Raw genomic sequence first — 17,581 nt, 5'->3', positions numbered from 1 at the left:
TGCTACTCTACACTGCTCAAAACTCGCATTTGAATCATCAATGGCAAATCCTTTAAATATGAAAACGTACTTACAGACTGTGAGTCAGCATTAGTTGTCAGAACACCGGCATTGTAGGCTACTCTCCCAGGATCAGGAAATAGTTCTCTGTAAAATGTGTTGCGCACATCTGAATATTTGGATTGAACTGTTCTGGAACAGTGTTGTAAATACAACATGACCACTGATTTCTAGTTGTGTCCTCTTTTGAAAGGCCAAACAAAGTAGTTTCGCTTTTTAAACAAAACACACTGTCTCCACGTCATGGCGGCAGCGGCATCAACAATACTACAGCGTCAATCAAAGTTACGCCTTCTTTCTTCGTGTGAACATTTGGGCGGGGTTATGCAAATCTTCCCACACGGTGAAGTAGACATGTGGGGGCGTGTTTAAATGAGGTGTTTTAGGAGGGCGTGGACGACTCTTAACTTTTATAAAGAAAATCTCTGGGTTTGAGTCTTGACCACTTTAGGGATCTTATCTATTCATGGACTGCTTGTAACACTCCATAGAGAAAGGAAAACTTGAAATCGCATCATTAACCCCTTTAAATGATTCATGGTTATGCATCTCAAAGTTGGCAGCCTAGAATTTTCACAAGACAATTAGCTTCAATCCTGTGTCAATTTGAAAGAGTCTCAATGTTTATATTTAATAATCCATGTGATTCATCTACCAATTCTTTTCACTGCATTCACTATAAGAATTAGTTTCCTTTGGACAGTTTGAATTCCTTCTGAATTAGGGTTGGACACGAGAACTTGTCATGACAGTAATCATTGATCAATAAAACAATAATTGCATGCTTTTAGAATGTATTTTAATGTTTCAATTTATCATTTTATAGTTTGTGGCATAACATACATAGTTTAGTTTACAATTGAATTGGTTAGAGATGGGATGGGCACGGTAACAGATGTTCATGGTGGTAGAATTTGAAAAACAACAGCTGTATGGATGGCAGTAGAAGGTTGTGAACTCAATTGTTGTTTTAAAGATTAATTTAAGGAGGAAAACCTTTCTGGGCTGTCTGACTTCATAAAATGGTAAATGAGTTTGCACAAGGGGGTGATATGTTCTCCAGTGGTGTAGACGCAGGAACCTGTGGGTTTCTGAATGACTGGGGGCTACTGTTAGGCTTAACAGATGCAGTCAGTCTTTTCAAGTTTTAACAAGTCCATTTCAGAATCGAGGCAGCCACATTCTTGGCACTACATGAACATTCCTCTCTGTGTCCTTCCTTTACGATGTCTCTGTCTCTCCTGAAAACCAGGAGAACACTTTCCTGGTGTCGTCACAACCTTTTGTTGCTTCAAAGCTGTGATTCATAGCCTGTTCGTAGTGATGGGTGATGGGAACAGGAAATGGCTGAGCTTAATGAGAGTGATTGGCTGGATGATGTCATCACTGCTTGACCCTTCCTGCCTGACCGCACAAACAAAAGCATGCTGTAGATATGGAAGTGCCTGTGTGAGGACTGATTGCTCTCTCAGGTAGCTTAATGTTGTGGTTTGCTTTTGCTCCCTGCCTGAGGGTTGATGAGTTATTTGGTTGCTTTCTCTATATTTAGCTTGCTGATGGTACACTATACGACTGATTTTTTAAAATATTTTTCTCTATGTAAAACATAGCTTATCCACCTTAATATGCAGAGACAGATATAAATAAGACATATGTAAGTTGATTTCCTTGAAAAGTGTAAAACTGCCTCTGCAGCATGTTTGTTTGAGCATCCAGAGTAGACCCACATCAGCAACACTGGCTCAACCAATATCATTATGCACTTCTTCTACATTTCTGGGATTGTAAACTTCTATAGAGGTACATAGGAGAACATAGCAAATATTATTTTTGTGTTCAATCTCCCATTCTCTTTCTAAAACTTCACCAAAGGGGAAAACATACAGATAGAGAAATTAATAAGTCAGAGATATGTAAAATCTAATATTATTCCATCACCAGCTGTTTTCGAATGGACATTAATTCCATGATGTATTACACTGATCAAAATTGTCACTGTTTACAATGTAACAAAATATTATTTTGTAAAATAAATGCTGTTCTTTGAATTTGCCAAAGAATCCTGAAAAAAGTAGCATGAAATGTGTCATAGTTTCCACAAAAATAATAATCAGCACAACTGTTTTCAACATTGTTAATAATAATAAAAGTGTTTTTGAGCACCACTCATCAGATTAGAATGATTTCTGAAGAATCATGGGACACTGAAGACTTGAGTGATGGCTGCTGAAAATTCAGTTCTACATTGCATTTAGAAACAGTTATTTTAAATTGTAATAATATTTCACAGATGTAGTAATTTTATTGTATTTTTGATCAAATAAACAGCATTTGTGAGCAAAAGATACTTTTTGGGGGAAATATAATTAACAAAATGTTACATCCATTTTTCCCATGTAGCAAGGAAATTCATTTGGACTCTTACTCTAGTCTCACGTTCTCAAAGATGTGCTCAAGGACATAATGATGTAGAGCAACAGTGTGATCTTTGTATCTCTTCAGTTCACTGTCATCTTTTCTGTGGAATGTACAATAACATGAACTGAGCAAGTTACATTGATTTGGTGATTTTTCTTTCCATTCACACAGCTTGTTTACAAAGATCTGTAGCAGGTACAGAGGTCTCTCTATACTCTCTCTGCAGTGTGTTTATCTGGGTTCTTCCCCTCAGGTAGATCAGTGTGGCCTTTATGTGTCCAGCCCAGCAGGGGTGATGCCTGAAATGACCCCAGTAGAACGTTATTGTGCTAGGTACCTCATAGCTCTGGCCTCCACCCATTATATCCTGTGGGTCTTTGAACTCCAGCCAGGAGTATGATGAAATGCTTGGGAAAGGGCAGACCTCTCACCTCACCTAGAACCTCAGCGTGACCTGAATCCACCTCAGATAATCTCCACAGTTCAGCAGGTACAGGTGTGATATCTGGCCCGGTAGTGGATGGACTCTTTTTTTTTTTTTTTTTTACCTCCCAACAAGTTCTTAATTGCATGATTGAGCAATACAAAATGTCACCACAGCACCCATTTCTTAGTTTGAACATTCGCAAGAAATATCAAATATGCCTAATTCTGAGCTTAGTTTAGTTTTTTTTGTTGAGATGAATGAACTCGAGTGGTCAGCCTGAGCCAAATGTGACTCTTTTCGGGGTTCATAAGGTTAGTGGTCATCAATGATCACATGCCACAGCCATTTACTGTGTCGTTTGCTCATTCATCCATAGAAAAAGCAACGTCTCCTTTTCATACTGTTGGTTCAGCTGGAGAGGTGTTTAAGTAGCTTTGTCAGTTATAGAATGTGAGGTTTAAACTCAGTGTTATACACTAACAGACATCTTAATTGGATTATGTCAAGTCAAGTCACCTTTATTTATACAGCTCTTTACACAACAGAGACTGTTTCAAAGCACCTTTAGTAAATATACAGGAAAATAACTCGATGTATGCTTCAAAGATGAGACTAATTTTAATTCTGTAAAAAAAAGGGTAATAGTGTTTGTGGATTCAGTTCAGTTCAATACAGTGTCAAAGTTGCAAAATTCATCAGTAATAAAATACATTCAATTCAGCTATAAAGCAGCTCTACACAATAGAAGTGTCTTCATAAAGCTCGATCCAGTTTAAGTTACATTTTTATCTGATAGTGTAAGTGCAGTCAAATCTACGATATTACTGAATGTTCAGTCTTTTATACCAAAGCCAAATGTAACAGTGGCAATTAAGGAACCCAAATTTATGTTAAGAAATGGAGAGAGAGTACATATTTGACCACTGCTGTATAACTTCTTTGCAAATAGCCCAATTCTAAACAAGATTTAGATACATTCTTGGTTACAAGGAGCCTCAGTGTAACCACTTTTTCGTGACTAGGTCCTGTATCTGCAAGGCTCTGGCCCTCCAGGCTGGGTGGGGTATTAGGAGGAAGGCATGGGCTGGTAGTGAAAGAGGGCATTGTAGTTGGTCACCCACGCCTCAGTGAAGCCTCTATCGTTCCTGGCCGGGCCCTGGTGTAGGCAGGAACAGAGCTGAATAGACACTCTGTGTGCAGGAACCAGCCAAATGTCTCGACTCGAGCCAGCTTCCTTTGGAAAACACCTTCCTGCATCCAGTGTTTTAGTGGAAACTGCCGTCTCTCACCCTGGCCCCATACTTGTTACCTATCCCATCTTCCCTGCCCTGCTCAGGCATGGTAGATGATATGCTTTTAGAAAATGAATTTCTACAAGGTAAGACCTGCTCAATCTGTTGAGTCAGAGTCCAGTTAATGGGCATATATGTTTCCACTGACAAGACTTTTCATTTCAGTACATCATAACACAACAACACCCATGGGTCTATACTTGGTGCGTCTATCTCAGAGGACTGTGAAGAATAAAAAAATATGTATACACACTGTTTCTTATGCAAGGATGGACAATCAGTGTAAAAATACAGTGCAATATGGTAATTATTTTAATTTGACTGAAGCACTTGCTTGCTGTTAATGTGACAGATTTTTTTTTTCTCCATCACATTAGGAAGAAAACTGGCCAATCAATAAGATTAGCACTTTTGGTCACATGCAGCCATCGAGCTGCTGCTTTTGCATAAAACTACAACATGGTGGCATAAACCAGACCATATATATTATGCAGCCAGACTCATAAACTGACTATTTTGCTATTTTTCACTAAGTGACAGTGAATAGCAGAGGAAGTATCTGGAACCGGTTCTCTTGTCTCTGCACTTTTGTATTTGGTGTTATTTGATGAACACCATAGGGAATAAAATGGCTTTTTGAAAATGTAAAAACTTCCATGACTGGTGAGTGTCAGAAATGCAACGTTGCGCAGTGCTGAAAGCATCACCTACTGTCAGACAGTGAATTTGCATTTTCATTCAGCCTATTTTTCTCCCACATTTGTCTAAACAGACATTACATGATTATTAGCTGGACTGGTGGTATCAGGATGGCTGAGTTTGGATGGGAGAGCGCTGCTGTTAATTTATAGAGCAGCTTGACTGCTCTGGCAGTGCCCAGTCAGCTGCTGTCCATGTTGAAAGAAACCCAAGATAAACAAAACCAAAGAATGAAACCACTTACTCTAATTTTACTCCACTTCCCCCTGCAGCCCAAACAAACAAAAAGTTTGATGTTTTGATAATATGAGTAACATTCAGCTGGACGAGTTCTTGTCTGTCTATAATGTAGGTGTTTATGCAGTGACTGCTCCCTTTAGTCACCTGCAGAGGAAGCAAATGGAGCCCGCTTGGCAGTGGAATTGAATTGAGCATCAACTTGGACAGCGGGACAAATGGAACAGCAGGAGGGTCATTTCAGCATCAGTATATCAAACCTGCACCGACAACAGCTCGCAATTTACTGTTGCTTTTCAAAAGCTTCAGTCAACATGGATGAGATCATGTACTTTACGCTGTTTGTTCATCTTTAGCACAGTTTGACTGGAAACGTCTGGCCGGGCTCCAGGGATATGACTGTTGAAGTGTTGGGTGCATAGCTTATCAGATACAGCTGAAGAGAAGCCCTCATCCTCCTGGTACTCTCTTCTCTTGGGCTCCGATGATGATGTGCAACCTGTCTGGATGTTCATGTTTGATTTATTGCTCATTTCTAGCACAGCACCGCCTTTTTCAGCACTGCCAGTGCATTTTATTTAAAATGAAGAAGAGGGTGTCTAACCGCACACTGATACAAATAAATGTATATTTATTTTATATAATGTTAACTAAAATAATTAGAAATAAATAAATTGAAAATAAACCAATTAGAAACAAATATGTATGCCAAGCAATATATCAAGCAATATATAAGTTAGCCACTCGGAACATGAACCCAACATTGACCCAAGAGCTCTTATATGACCTTATGTGCAGCTTTTGATTCTGTACTCGAAAAAGCAATATGACTGATGTAGTTAATTATTAAATTAATTCTCAAATTTGAGACTTTAGAGATTTGCAGACTTGTTGAATCACGTTCATGAACTCAACAAAAGCACACACACACACAAAACTGGCTTAACCGTTCAGAAGGTCATTACTTTCTCTAAGAGTAATGCAGAATTGCGTTATATGGAGCTGCTGCCCAGGTATGTGATGGCATTCATATTACTCATTTATTTTTATTAAAACATGATTTATGTCTTCATTGCAAAACTTTGACCTGTTCTCCAATTTCATTTACTCTTAATTTCAGATCTCTCCTCCTTTAACCTCCCTGCAATGAACTGGCACCTCTTCATGATCTAGTGCTTCGGTATCTGTCAGTACCTATGAAATAGATGAGCTACAATTCTGTGCTTGCATCTTCGCTGAACCTTTCTTTTAGATTTATAGCTCCACCGGTGGAAATAGATTTTTCTTGTGCGAACAGTTAAGCAGCGTCAGCCTCCAACTCCATCGATCCATGTAGCAGCAGTTGCTGAGGTCCACGTGGGCTGGCAAAGGTGTTAAGAAGCACAGGCGGTCTGTTTCTGTTATCCGCTGCTTGATGTCATTCTTCATAGTTATTAGTTAAACTGGAGAAGGGTCAAGCTCAGGCAAGAGGGCCCCCTTTGTAAATGACTTTTGCTGCAGGGCTGAAGCAGATAGGGCTGCTTTATTTGGATTTGTAAAGCTTTGTTGTTGGTGTGACAGTTTGGGTTTAAATGTGCACTAAATGGACTCTTTGCTGGAGTAACCATTATCTCACTACATTTTAACTGAAGTTTTAATGGGCGCGTTTAGAGTATATATACACTTGAGTCCAGTTATGGGTTTACCACCACTATGCTCTAAAAGGTTACAGTATTATCAGCAAGTATGAACATTAATAGACCTGCTAGGTGTTAAATCACTTTCATAATAAATCTGTTTTAAGTGAGCTGAGAACAACTCGTTCAAATGTAATTTTGAATAAATAAAATAAAATGTTATCCTTTTCTTGGAAACTGATCTCTGGTCAGCCGCTCAGTACATAATTTGCCTCTGTCAGTAAGCAGATAAAATGAGCAGTGCCTTCATGAAGACTGGACACGTATGTATGTAATCTTGTTGTGATCAAGAATCCTTCAGGTTAATCCAGCTTACTGTGCTGCTGTGTAGATGCTCTAGGAGCCGTGCGCTGTCCCATTGGCTGAGGGATGGGGATGGCTAGTCTTAGGGATGAGCTGGCATCTACTTTATAAATTAACCCTTTGTTTGGCAAACCACTTCACATGCAGTTGGTATCTATCTATCTATCTATCTATCTATCTATCTATCTATCTATCTATCTATCTATCTATCTATCTATCTATCTATCTATCTATCTATCTATCTACAGTTCTATCGTTCTGTCATTCTTTGTATCATTCTTTGTCCATTAGGCTTACATTTAAGACAGCATTTTGTCCTGACAAACTACGCTTTTCAAGTTAATATACATTTTTACAAATATCTGTTATGAATGGAATTAAATGTTTTGTTTTATTATCTTAATTGATTGATTTTCCTTACATTTAAATTTGAGTTCTAATTCTTGTTTGCCACCACAATTCAGATGTTGGAATGTAATTTTAATTTAAAGGGGGGGGGGTGAAATGCTATTTCATGCATACTGAGTTTTTTACACTGTTAAAGAGTTGGATTCCCATGCTAAACATGGACAAAGTTGTACGTTTGAAGGAGTATTTCTGTTCCAAAAATACTCCTCCTGGTTTGTCACAAGTTTCGGAAAGTTTTTTTCGAGTATGGCTCTGTGTGACGTTAGATGGAGCAGAATTTCCTTATATTGGTCCTAAGGGCACTTCTCCCGGAAGAGCGCACGCTCCTGTATAGCACAGCACTGAGAGCACAACAGACATTCACTGATCAGAGCCAGAGCGTCGTGAAATGTTTTTGGTTGCCAGGGCAAGACAACCCTGCACAGATTACCAAAAGAGAAACAGCATTAAGGGACCAGTGGATGGATTTATTTTTACAGAGCATCAACGGAGTTGTGCAAGTGTTTGTGTTTGTTCCCTGCATTTCGAAGATGCTTGTTTTACAAACAAGGCCCAGTTTGACGACGGATTTGAACATCGTTTATTTCTTAAGGATAATGCAGTCTCAACGAAAAAGGGTCACGATCGTGTGTTGGAACCACATGCGGTGAGTAAAACTGCTTCAAATATCTCTGTGTTGTTAATTTAGCTATCGGCGCGTGAGCACATCAAGTAAACAACATGTGATGTTATCATCAAACTGCACTTTCCACATGAACAGCTTAAAAAAAAAAGAAAAAAAAGACGACATAAAGTGGAACTTAGTTATTTTCCAAAACCGCTAAGCAAATATATACAGTTTCAGTACATACCATATAGAGATGTCATTGCTGATGCTGCTCTTGTTAAATTTCAGCCTTTGGATCTGATTCTGGATCATAAATTTACGCTGAATCTGACTGTTAGCCATGGTTTGTTTTGGTTGGTTTTGTCCTCACGGTAATGTCACAGCTTCCAAACGCTCTCAACGCAAAAGCCTACTGGCGCTCGTGATTCTTTAGCTCCGCCCACACGTCATGCCTCCAGTCGGTCGTGTTTTTCTGGGAAAAATCGGTACAGACTATCTTTCTCTTATGAATATAATAAAACTAAAGACTTTTTGGAGTTATGAAGGATGCAGTTCTACTCTGTAGGTACTCAAGATTAACAGGATATTGAGTGAAAATGAGCATTTCACCCCCCCTTTAAGACCTTCTTAATTCACTTCTGAATGATGCATAGCACTGCAGGGAACAATAGAAAACATAACGTATGCTTCACTATTATCAGCTCTAAAAGATTTTATCAGACTTTTTTTTTCAAGGATATCAATGATATCTCATCAATGTTATCATAACTGCTAACTCTAAGTGTATAGTGTTGTAAATGAGTAATTTTTGAGTAATACGGGTAGAATTGAACAAATGTCAGCAAAGGGACACTAACTGAATGAATGTCAAAGCATATGGAAATGCATATACAAACATCAAATGTAATGAGTTGTGTCGATCTATACAAAAAAATAGCAATATATATGCTTGGATATGCTAGGTTTATGAGAATATATTTCCATTGGGGATTTCTTTCCTTTCCATCTGTGATGAAATAGGGAAGATTTGAAATATCTCATGCTGTGCTGTTCTTATTGTGGTATGTGGTCAACTTCCAAACCACATTGCTTATTTCCCCTCTTGAGGGAAGAAATGCTGGCTATATATTTCTCTCAGAAATGTATTGGTATAATAACAACAATACTGCAATGTGACACAGTACAATGCCTCCATGACATCAGGACCAGTCTAAACTTAACAAGTCTGTACTTGTTCTGCACTGTTTTGGATGTGCTGTATATGGTGAGACAGGAAACAAACTTCAGAAGCAAGGTCAACACCCCTCAGATAGGAAACACGATTTTGTTTGCTTGGGAAAAAAAACATCCCATCCAGTGAGAAAGTAAATATGGTAGAAATAGGGAATTACAAGCCAATAAGGGGGAGTTAGAGAGGGTTGCAAAGACTAAACACCAAAACCGATGGACTCTTGTCAGACTCAGTTCATTTAACAGAGTTGGTCAAGTGAGATGAACCAATGGATTTAAGCATTTCATCTCTTTTATTTTAGTTGCATTAAAGCCATTTATACCTTCAATATCTCTTGCTGTATTTGACCTTCTTCCCTCATGCACTGACGTCTGGAATATCAGTAATACTGTCTCTGGATGTTTACTTTATGCTTACAAATATATACTGTAATGCACTTACAATCCACAACACATGGCTTCCTGGCTCAGTTTGTCTCCTACTCCTTCTCATTTGGTCTTTCTTTCACTTCCACACGAGTACACGTATTTGCACACGGCTAATATTACTCCATGATGGCCCTGACACATTCTCTTGCTCTGTGACCAAAAATACTTTCCATGGCAGTTAGTGCAGCTGTTGTTGAACGTATCTTCTTTCTGAACTGATGATTCTTATGAAACCATTCCCTAGCTGCTAGTTATGTGTTACTACATATGTGTTGACGTTTATGTAACATACAGAACATCCTGTGGATGTGTGTGAAATGGTATCAGGTCAAAAATCCTCTTCCTGCTTTAAAGCTTTATTTGATCTTTGCTTGTTTCTCACCATATTCATTGATTTGTGGAAGACAATTCCCTACTGCAACTCACTTCCTTTTATTTTTTTGTTTTCCCTTCCCTTTCTCATTTACTCACTCTTCCGCTAACTCCATCCACTCAGCATATCACCTCATATCCTTTACACTTATTCAAAATAGCACTCTTTTCGTCTTTCTTTCTTTGACTTGTATATTTCTCCTAAATCACCACAGAAGTATCCATATATTTTGGGAATACATGACTGGCATTTTGGCAACATTGCTTCAAAACCTGATAAGTGCTGCTCTGGGAACATTTTGCTGCACTTTTCAGGTGACAAGTACACCAAAGGAGTTATAAAAACATTTATTGGTCTCCATTGCATTTGCAGGTTTATTAAACAGCCCAGTGTCATAAAAACATGCCTGTGGCTACATTTTTGCAAAATGATATTGTGTTTCTTGTAGCACGTTTCATTGCACATCCAAAGTGAACTCACTAGTGACTGGTGCTGAATATCATATTTAATTTATCCAAAACAGTTACAGCTACTGTAGCAACATATTACATTGGTTGTTGCTTGTATCATGGCAATTTGAAAATGAAATGCTTGTGAGTGGTGGTAACATGTTAATGCTCTATCTTGTTTGAAATGAATATACCCTCTACACTTAACCCTGCCCCAAACTGATAGTATTAACAAAAGCAAGCATGCTTAAAGATCAAAACATTTGCTAAACTAACAGTTGCATGTACGAGGCTTTAAGCTCTTTTGTGGAGTATTGTGACTTGTGTTTCATGGGTCTTGTACCTGGGCCCTTGCAGTGCTATACCAGGTGAGATACAGAGCAAGTTTACTAAGTCTGAAAAGCTATTCATATGGAGCTGATTATGTGATTCAAACATAAAAATGTAGAAAAGGGAAAATGTTATCTCAGAATAAACACAGATAGTGTGACCAGGACCCTGACGCAAAACATACTTTAATATTATGCAAGGAACCGTCTAATAATAAGTCTTTATTTATCCATAATGTGCTCCTGCAAGCATCATTGGTGTGAAATGGAATAAGCTGTTGGCATTTTACTTGAATTTTTTTTAACTGGTAGCTGCTGTGAAATGTTTTTATAGATAAGTTTTTGATAGGCATGAAGGCAGTCGTAGCTCCAATGAACCTGGTTTTAAATATTTTGTTATATAATTATGTATTTGTTATGTAATACCACTCTTACTGTGTGCTTTTGATTGTGTTTCAATTACATCAGACAGTTCTACAAAAGCCCCCAGCAGCACACAGGGCCTCTTGGCATTCATCTCATTCTGATGGCTCACTCCTCACCTATTTTCCACCTGGGTGAATACGACCTGCTGTGCCCCCTGGAAAAGCCATGTGAAGTGGCTTAATGAATATAAGAGCATGTCTGTCATAGTCCTGGCTTCAGTCCACCCGGAGCACGTGTGTGATTCAGATACATTAAATTGTGTAAAACATGACAGGATTGGTGAATATGCCACCGACTTGGGCTACCACATTAGACATGCATGAGTTGTGATTTATTATTATTATTATTATTTATATTACAGGGTGGTTTGCTTTTCAGAAAGCCACTAGATAATGAAGGCTCTCAGCATGAGCAGTTAATGACAGAGCAGAGCCCACTAAATATGAATTAATGGACACAGAAAATTATTGTTTTTCTGGTTGACAAAAATTCATGCCATTGTTTTGAAGCCATTTGTAAAACTGTTTAACCACATATGCCCTTGAAGTCTTCTTAATACACTTTCTCATGAAGTCTACCATAAAGTTCTGCGAGTAAATGGATTGTTCAGTGTTAGTTAACCATGCTGGAGTGTTATCAGATGGTAATCCAAAAGATGGTAATGCCGGTCTGAGGTAAAGTACCACTGAAGGAATACTACTATATGGTACTTTGAAGCACTTCAGGAAATAGAATAATTGCTTTAAAACTGTTCAAGAAACAAAGTAATGTCATACTTTAAAACATTTTTTTGACAGGGGTCTTCAAAACGGTGCTGGGAGTCCGAGTAACATTTTGGATAATAAAAGGTAGAACAATATTTTTTAAGAATTAAAAATAGAGGGTTAATCTTTTTAAATGTTAGTAATCATGAGATTACGTGCTGTTAATCTGCTGACTGCTATTTAATTCATTTGTGTATAACAGTAACAGTAAGAAATAGTTGGGGTCATTGTCACTCACCTTTAGTTTACTGACTAAAACGTGAAGTTTTAGCTGGTCTCCCAGCTTGACCAGAACAGCCTGACCAGCAAAAGAAGTGGCCAAACCCCCTCTAAAACGAGCTGTCCAGCTATGACCAAAACCTGCCAACCAGTTTAGGCTGGTTTTACCTGTTTTCCCCCCCAACAGGGATTACTCTAACTGAACAGAAAGAATTTGATAATGATCAGTTAAGGGGTGGCATCAAAAAGTTTGAAAACCCCTGCATAAATATGCAATATGGGTTTAATCAAAGTGTGAGTCTGCACGTGGATCTCTAAACAAGAATCTTATTGCAACTTTGACTCTTTGGGACTCTCGCTGCTCTATAAAGATTTAATTGGGTTAATCCACGTGCTGATCTGAACCATATTTCCCTCCTGCTCCACTGCGGCGTGTTATTCCGAGCCCCTCACTGCTATTGTCAGAGAGGTGATGTAATTCACCGTGGATTTGAAGCGGACGCGGACGGAAGATGAGGAGACAGACAAAGATTACTGTAGTCAAGCGGAGCCTAGACTGACTGCTTTGTTTTGGTCGCGCGAGCAGAATTCCAAGAGGGCGCGCGGTATGTATCTGTTATATGTTTTCTAGGAAAACCTGCAGTTTTTCGAAAAACCTCCCGGACCGCGACTGTACACCTACAGAAGTAAGCAGCACCGCCGCCCCCTCTCCAGCCCCACTGGTTGGATCCCCCTCACTGCAGCTCGTATGACCCCATCTGGACTGGAAGGAGAGAGAGAGAGAGAGAGAGATAGAGAGGCTTGCGATGACAGCTGAGAGATGAGCACGGCCAGACGACCGTGTCAAACACCGACGGTCCCGGACAAGCGTTCTTACTAATGCTGTGACACAGTCACGTACTGTTTGTTGCGGAGGAATGGACATTTGATCACTTCAGAGTTCCCGTGAATGGACTGGATTGCGTAAGACCGCGCGGTGATCTCGGAGTTCCAGCTTCTTCGAGCGACTCTTCAAACATGAATAATTCGAATAATCCGCGAGTAAGTGACGACGTTTCTCCGAGTGCACTCACGGATGTGATTACTCAGTCTGATCACGATGGCATATTTTGCCTGTACTGTCAGAGTTTGTGTTGTAAATGTGGTTTATGTCGTAAATATGCGCTAGTTTGATGTTAATGCATCTGGGTGATAGATGTTGTGTTATCTCAGGTAGCGGTGAGCGTTTGTGTGCAGGTGCGCGTGCAGCAGCAAGGTCAGATACCCACGCGCACTCAATACCTTGCACACATGAGATGACGCACGGAGGACGCTTGTCATTTCAGCCTGTATCACACTATATTTTCTTTTAGTGTGCTATTGTTGTTGAGAAATGTAGCCCTTATCTCTATTCTTGTTTTAAAAAGTTAATTAACTTTTAATCTAATGATTTTCCAATCAATATAATAAGAATAAATTATGTTGGCCCATAAAGAAGGACTGTATATATTTCTTAATGACAAGATGCGGCAACATGCATTGCCAAAACAGAATAATGGCTATTTAAATTATGAAATAACATTCCTATTAAATTGTTTTAATGATTGCACAGGATGGATTGTGGCAGGAAATCATTATTCTTGAAACAGTGATTCTACTGTACTGCAGTAACTGAACTCCGTATAATGGGAGTGGAGTTTTCCAACAAAAAAAAATCACTCTAATGAGGGGTCTTTGTTGGGCCCATTGCAAAACTTTCTCTTGCTTTTTTTTAAAGAGGTTTTGCAATGGAACCAGAGAACTACTTTTGTAGGTTTGGGTTGAGAAGCTTTAAGTCTTCTTACACCGTTCATGGCTGAGAGAGCATTAGCTGTTAAACCTCTGAGTATAGTGTTGACATGCACATGAGGTCTGTTTACTAAAGAGCACTGCGGATTATTGATGTCCAACTTGTAAAAAAGTGTAATGGAATGTGCCGATGATGTATTATGTCTGTGCAAATAGGGTGCACGGAGTTATGCAAATACAAACATTGACAGGACAGCCTATTGTAGCCATCAGACCAAGGGATATGATTGGAAGATCATTTTATCTTATACACAGACAATATATAATACAAATAAATAGATTTAGACCACTTAACTTAGTGATTGTTATCAGGATGTGAAGAGACTTAAAACCAGCATAACAAAAAAATGTTTTTGAACCAAATCACCTACCCTGCCTTTAAGTCAGATAATTCTGCACAATCCTGTACATTTTCAGAGGTGTCAAAATGAGTCCACAATCTTTGCCATGCCATATCAGAACTTAAACCTGAGGGCCGGCGCTCCCTTATCCAAACATTCAGATTACCTCTTCTTTCTGTTTCACTCTTCTGCTGTTTTCTGTGTTGTTGTGAGGGTTCAGTGTCAGGACCGTGTTAAACCACTGGCCGTCTGATGCTGAAAAAGTCAGGTTTGAAGAGAGACGATTAGACGCAGGGACAGCTTTTTCTTTCCTCTTTGAAGATTTCTTGAATTGTTTTAAATCATTTTGTCCGTGACCCTTAACATGTTGTTTTCTGTCAGGAATTGAATCAATGAAGATCAATGTGGGAATGTTTGGTGGCTTGTCATGATGTACAGGATTCATTTCAGTCTTGCTAGCTGCTGCTGCTGCAGTCGAATCATTACCGTCTAGTCTGACTGCGTTTAGAGAATCAATATTTGCTGAAGAGATGCTGTTTCTGGCTCCAAATTGTCTTCAGAGATGAAGCTACAACATAGGAGCTGCACAACATTGCCTCTTGAGAAATCGCAGCTTTAGACTGTATTTGTAGATTTCATGTCATAGTTGCATTTAGATTTTGAGATTAAACATATCTTGTATATCTTCATTCATTGTGTGCGCAACTGCTTTATTAAGCATTCATTTAAACTTATTTCAAATAATTGATTTTTAGACCATTATTTAGTTCGGATATGCTTTCCATGTGAAGTCAAGGGAGGCTCTCAAAGCAGCTAGACCATTTACTGTCAAGCATCATGGTGTATATTTTTCATTTTGACAGTGCCATTTATCTGCACAGACAAGAGAATGACAAGAAGTGTAGATGGTTTGAGACAGAGACAGAGATGGACGGGAGAAATTTCACCCTTTTAGGCTGCATAGGTGAGGGAACAGGCCCTGTCACTGTGTCTGCAAGTCTGAGGTTGAAATGCCAATGTGTTCACCACACTGGAGCACTGCTGAATTCTCAGCTTCACTCACACTCACACAGCCCATATGGAAGTGTGTATTCATCATTGCCTGCTCATATGTGTGTGTGTGTGTGTGTGTGTGTGTGTGTGAGGTGGAATCAATTGTAACTGTATGTAACATGTTGAAGTCCTATTCACACTCAAAAAGCAAAACTAAAAGAGCTAATCTAACCATGTAAAAAAGTCACTTGATGAAGGATACACATTTTGCTTTATTTCTTGTATCAGCTGTTGGTGATTCAAAAAGTATTTTTGCATCACTTGTTTTATTTTTTTGTATAACCAACATTAATCTTTATTTTTTTAATGACATTTCAACCAGAGGATAATTTCTAACAATTTAGCTGATTTTTTACAGTAAAAGTGTAGTTGCCAGATGCACAAAAAGAAAGATATTTAGTCTTCTATCTATCTATCTATCTATCTATCTATCTATCTATCTGTCTATCTATCTATCTATCTATCTATCTATCTATCTATCTATCTATCTATCTATCTATCTATCTATCTATCTATCTATCTATCTATCTATCTATCTATCTATCTATCTATCCATCTATACTGTATGTATATACTGTGTATATATATATATATATATATATATATATATATATATATATATATATATATATATATATATATGAATATATAATGACAGTATGAAAATTTACTAAACCTTTTAATGTATGAAAATGTCAGTGAACATTAAATAAAAAAAAATCAAATTTGATCATAAAAACTGATTTGCATAAATAAACTAAAAATACGTAAAAATACACTTTTACAAACTATATTTTATACCTGCTATTGTAGGTTATATATGCATGTGCATATGTCAGGGAGGCACATTCTCAGAAAAGGCAGCGATTTATTGTGTTGGAGTGTTTGTGTGAGGGATATTTTTAATGGAGTTATTAAATACTTATGTGTCAAAGCTGTGTTTTCAAACTCAAGTTTGAAAACCGCTTTCTGCTGTAGTGGGAGAGAGGGCAGTGTGTGGGCCTCGTGTGTGGAGGTTATTAATGTGCACTGCTGTTTGTGTGTGTCACTGGCTCTGTGTGCTTTATTTGGAGGTGGTTGCTTGAAGCATAGGAGGGTGCACACTTAAAAGACCAAAATCCCACACAAGCAGCCTATTCGATGAGTTTAAACAGAGTATGCTCCATAGGGGTCTTTTGCCTTAATAGCTCACTGGCGTCTTTTTGCAAAGCGAAAAAAGATTAGACTTAGTTTGCCTCTAAACTGCTGGCCTGGTATTTCAGCAAGGGAGGGTGACATGCTGGATGTAAATGACCACTACAGCTACAGGTATTATTCATACTTGCTCGGAATTTACAACCGAGTGTTTATTTCTAAAGAATGTTTAGTTACCTGAGAATTGACTCCAATGATCCCCATTGTCCAAGACAGTTTTCCACAATATATGGCTAATGTATTTCCTCTGGTAGGTTACTTGTGTTGACAAAGCTGCTTGCTTTCATACTTTTTTTAAACAGAAACATAAAGTGTGTCAATGGATTCAAATTATTTACTGTATGCTCTTCAATACAAACAGCAGTTGTTTAGGGTACAAATTATGACTTGCACAACACTCGAGTTGCCTTCTCTTGTGATTGATACCTCAAAGACTGTTTTATGAGTGTGCCACTTTTTTTGTAATTGGACCATTTTTGTTTGCCTTACAGTAAAACTGGCCAAAAATTAGCTTCATAAATGTACCTTGAAGGGAAACCTGAGCCATATCTACAGATAAGAATAACACAGAGAATTGAGGTTGGCTTGTTTTGACTTGGGCATATATGCAGCCACTTAGAAACACTCTAGCAACCGCAAATAACACATTAGCAACTCCTATATTCACAAAAATCTGTTATATTTGGTAAAGCTTTGCTAAAAGAGATTTTTCTCATTTTCTTCTCATTACTTTGGCTGCAGTAGTTGATCAAATGATAATCAGATGATGGAGGAAAGCATTATAACTGTTCAGAGAAGTGTTTTTTGGCACATATAAGAG

At 38.4% G+C, this 17,581-nt stretch overlaps 1 protein-coding gene across 5 annotated transcripts in view; it reads left to right on the top strand.

The window, feature by feature from the left end:
* The window catches only part of LOC113078708 (rhotekin-like), a 68,673-nt gene that overhangs the window by 25,524 nt on the left and 25,568 nt on the right, over positions 1–17,581 (top strand). Inside the window, exon 1 of one of the 5 annotated variants that reach the window (XM_026251053.1) lies at positions 12,216–13,387. The exons of the other annotated variants lie outside the window; for them this stretch is intronic. Within the exon in view, the coding sequence (XP_026106838.1) occupies positions 13,364–13,387 (24 nt within the window). The 5' untranslated portion in view covers positions 12,216–13,363. Of the gene's footprint in view, positions 1–12,215; positions 13,388–17,581 lie in introns of those variants that run through there. 5 annotated transcript variants of the gene reach the window in all.

This window comes from Carassius auratus, chromosome 5 (genome assembly GCF_003368295.1).
Source record: "Carassius auratus strain Wakin chromosome 5, ASM336829v1, whole genome shotgun sequence".
Lineage (NCBI taxonomy): Eukaryota > Metazoa > Chordata > Actinopteri > Cypriniformes > Cyprinidae > Carassius > Carassius auratus.
Note: the sequence above shows the minus strand (reverse complement) of the source record. Positions and strands in the feature narration are given on the sequence as shown.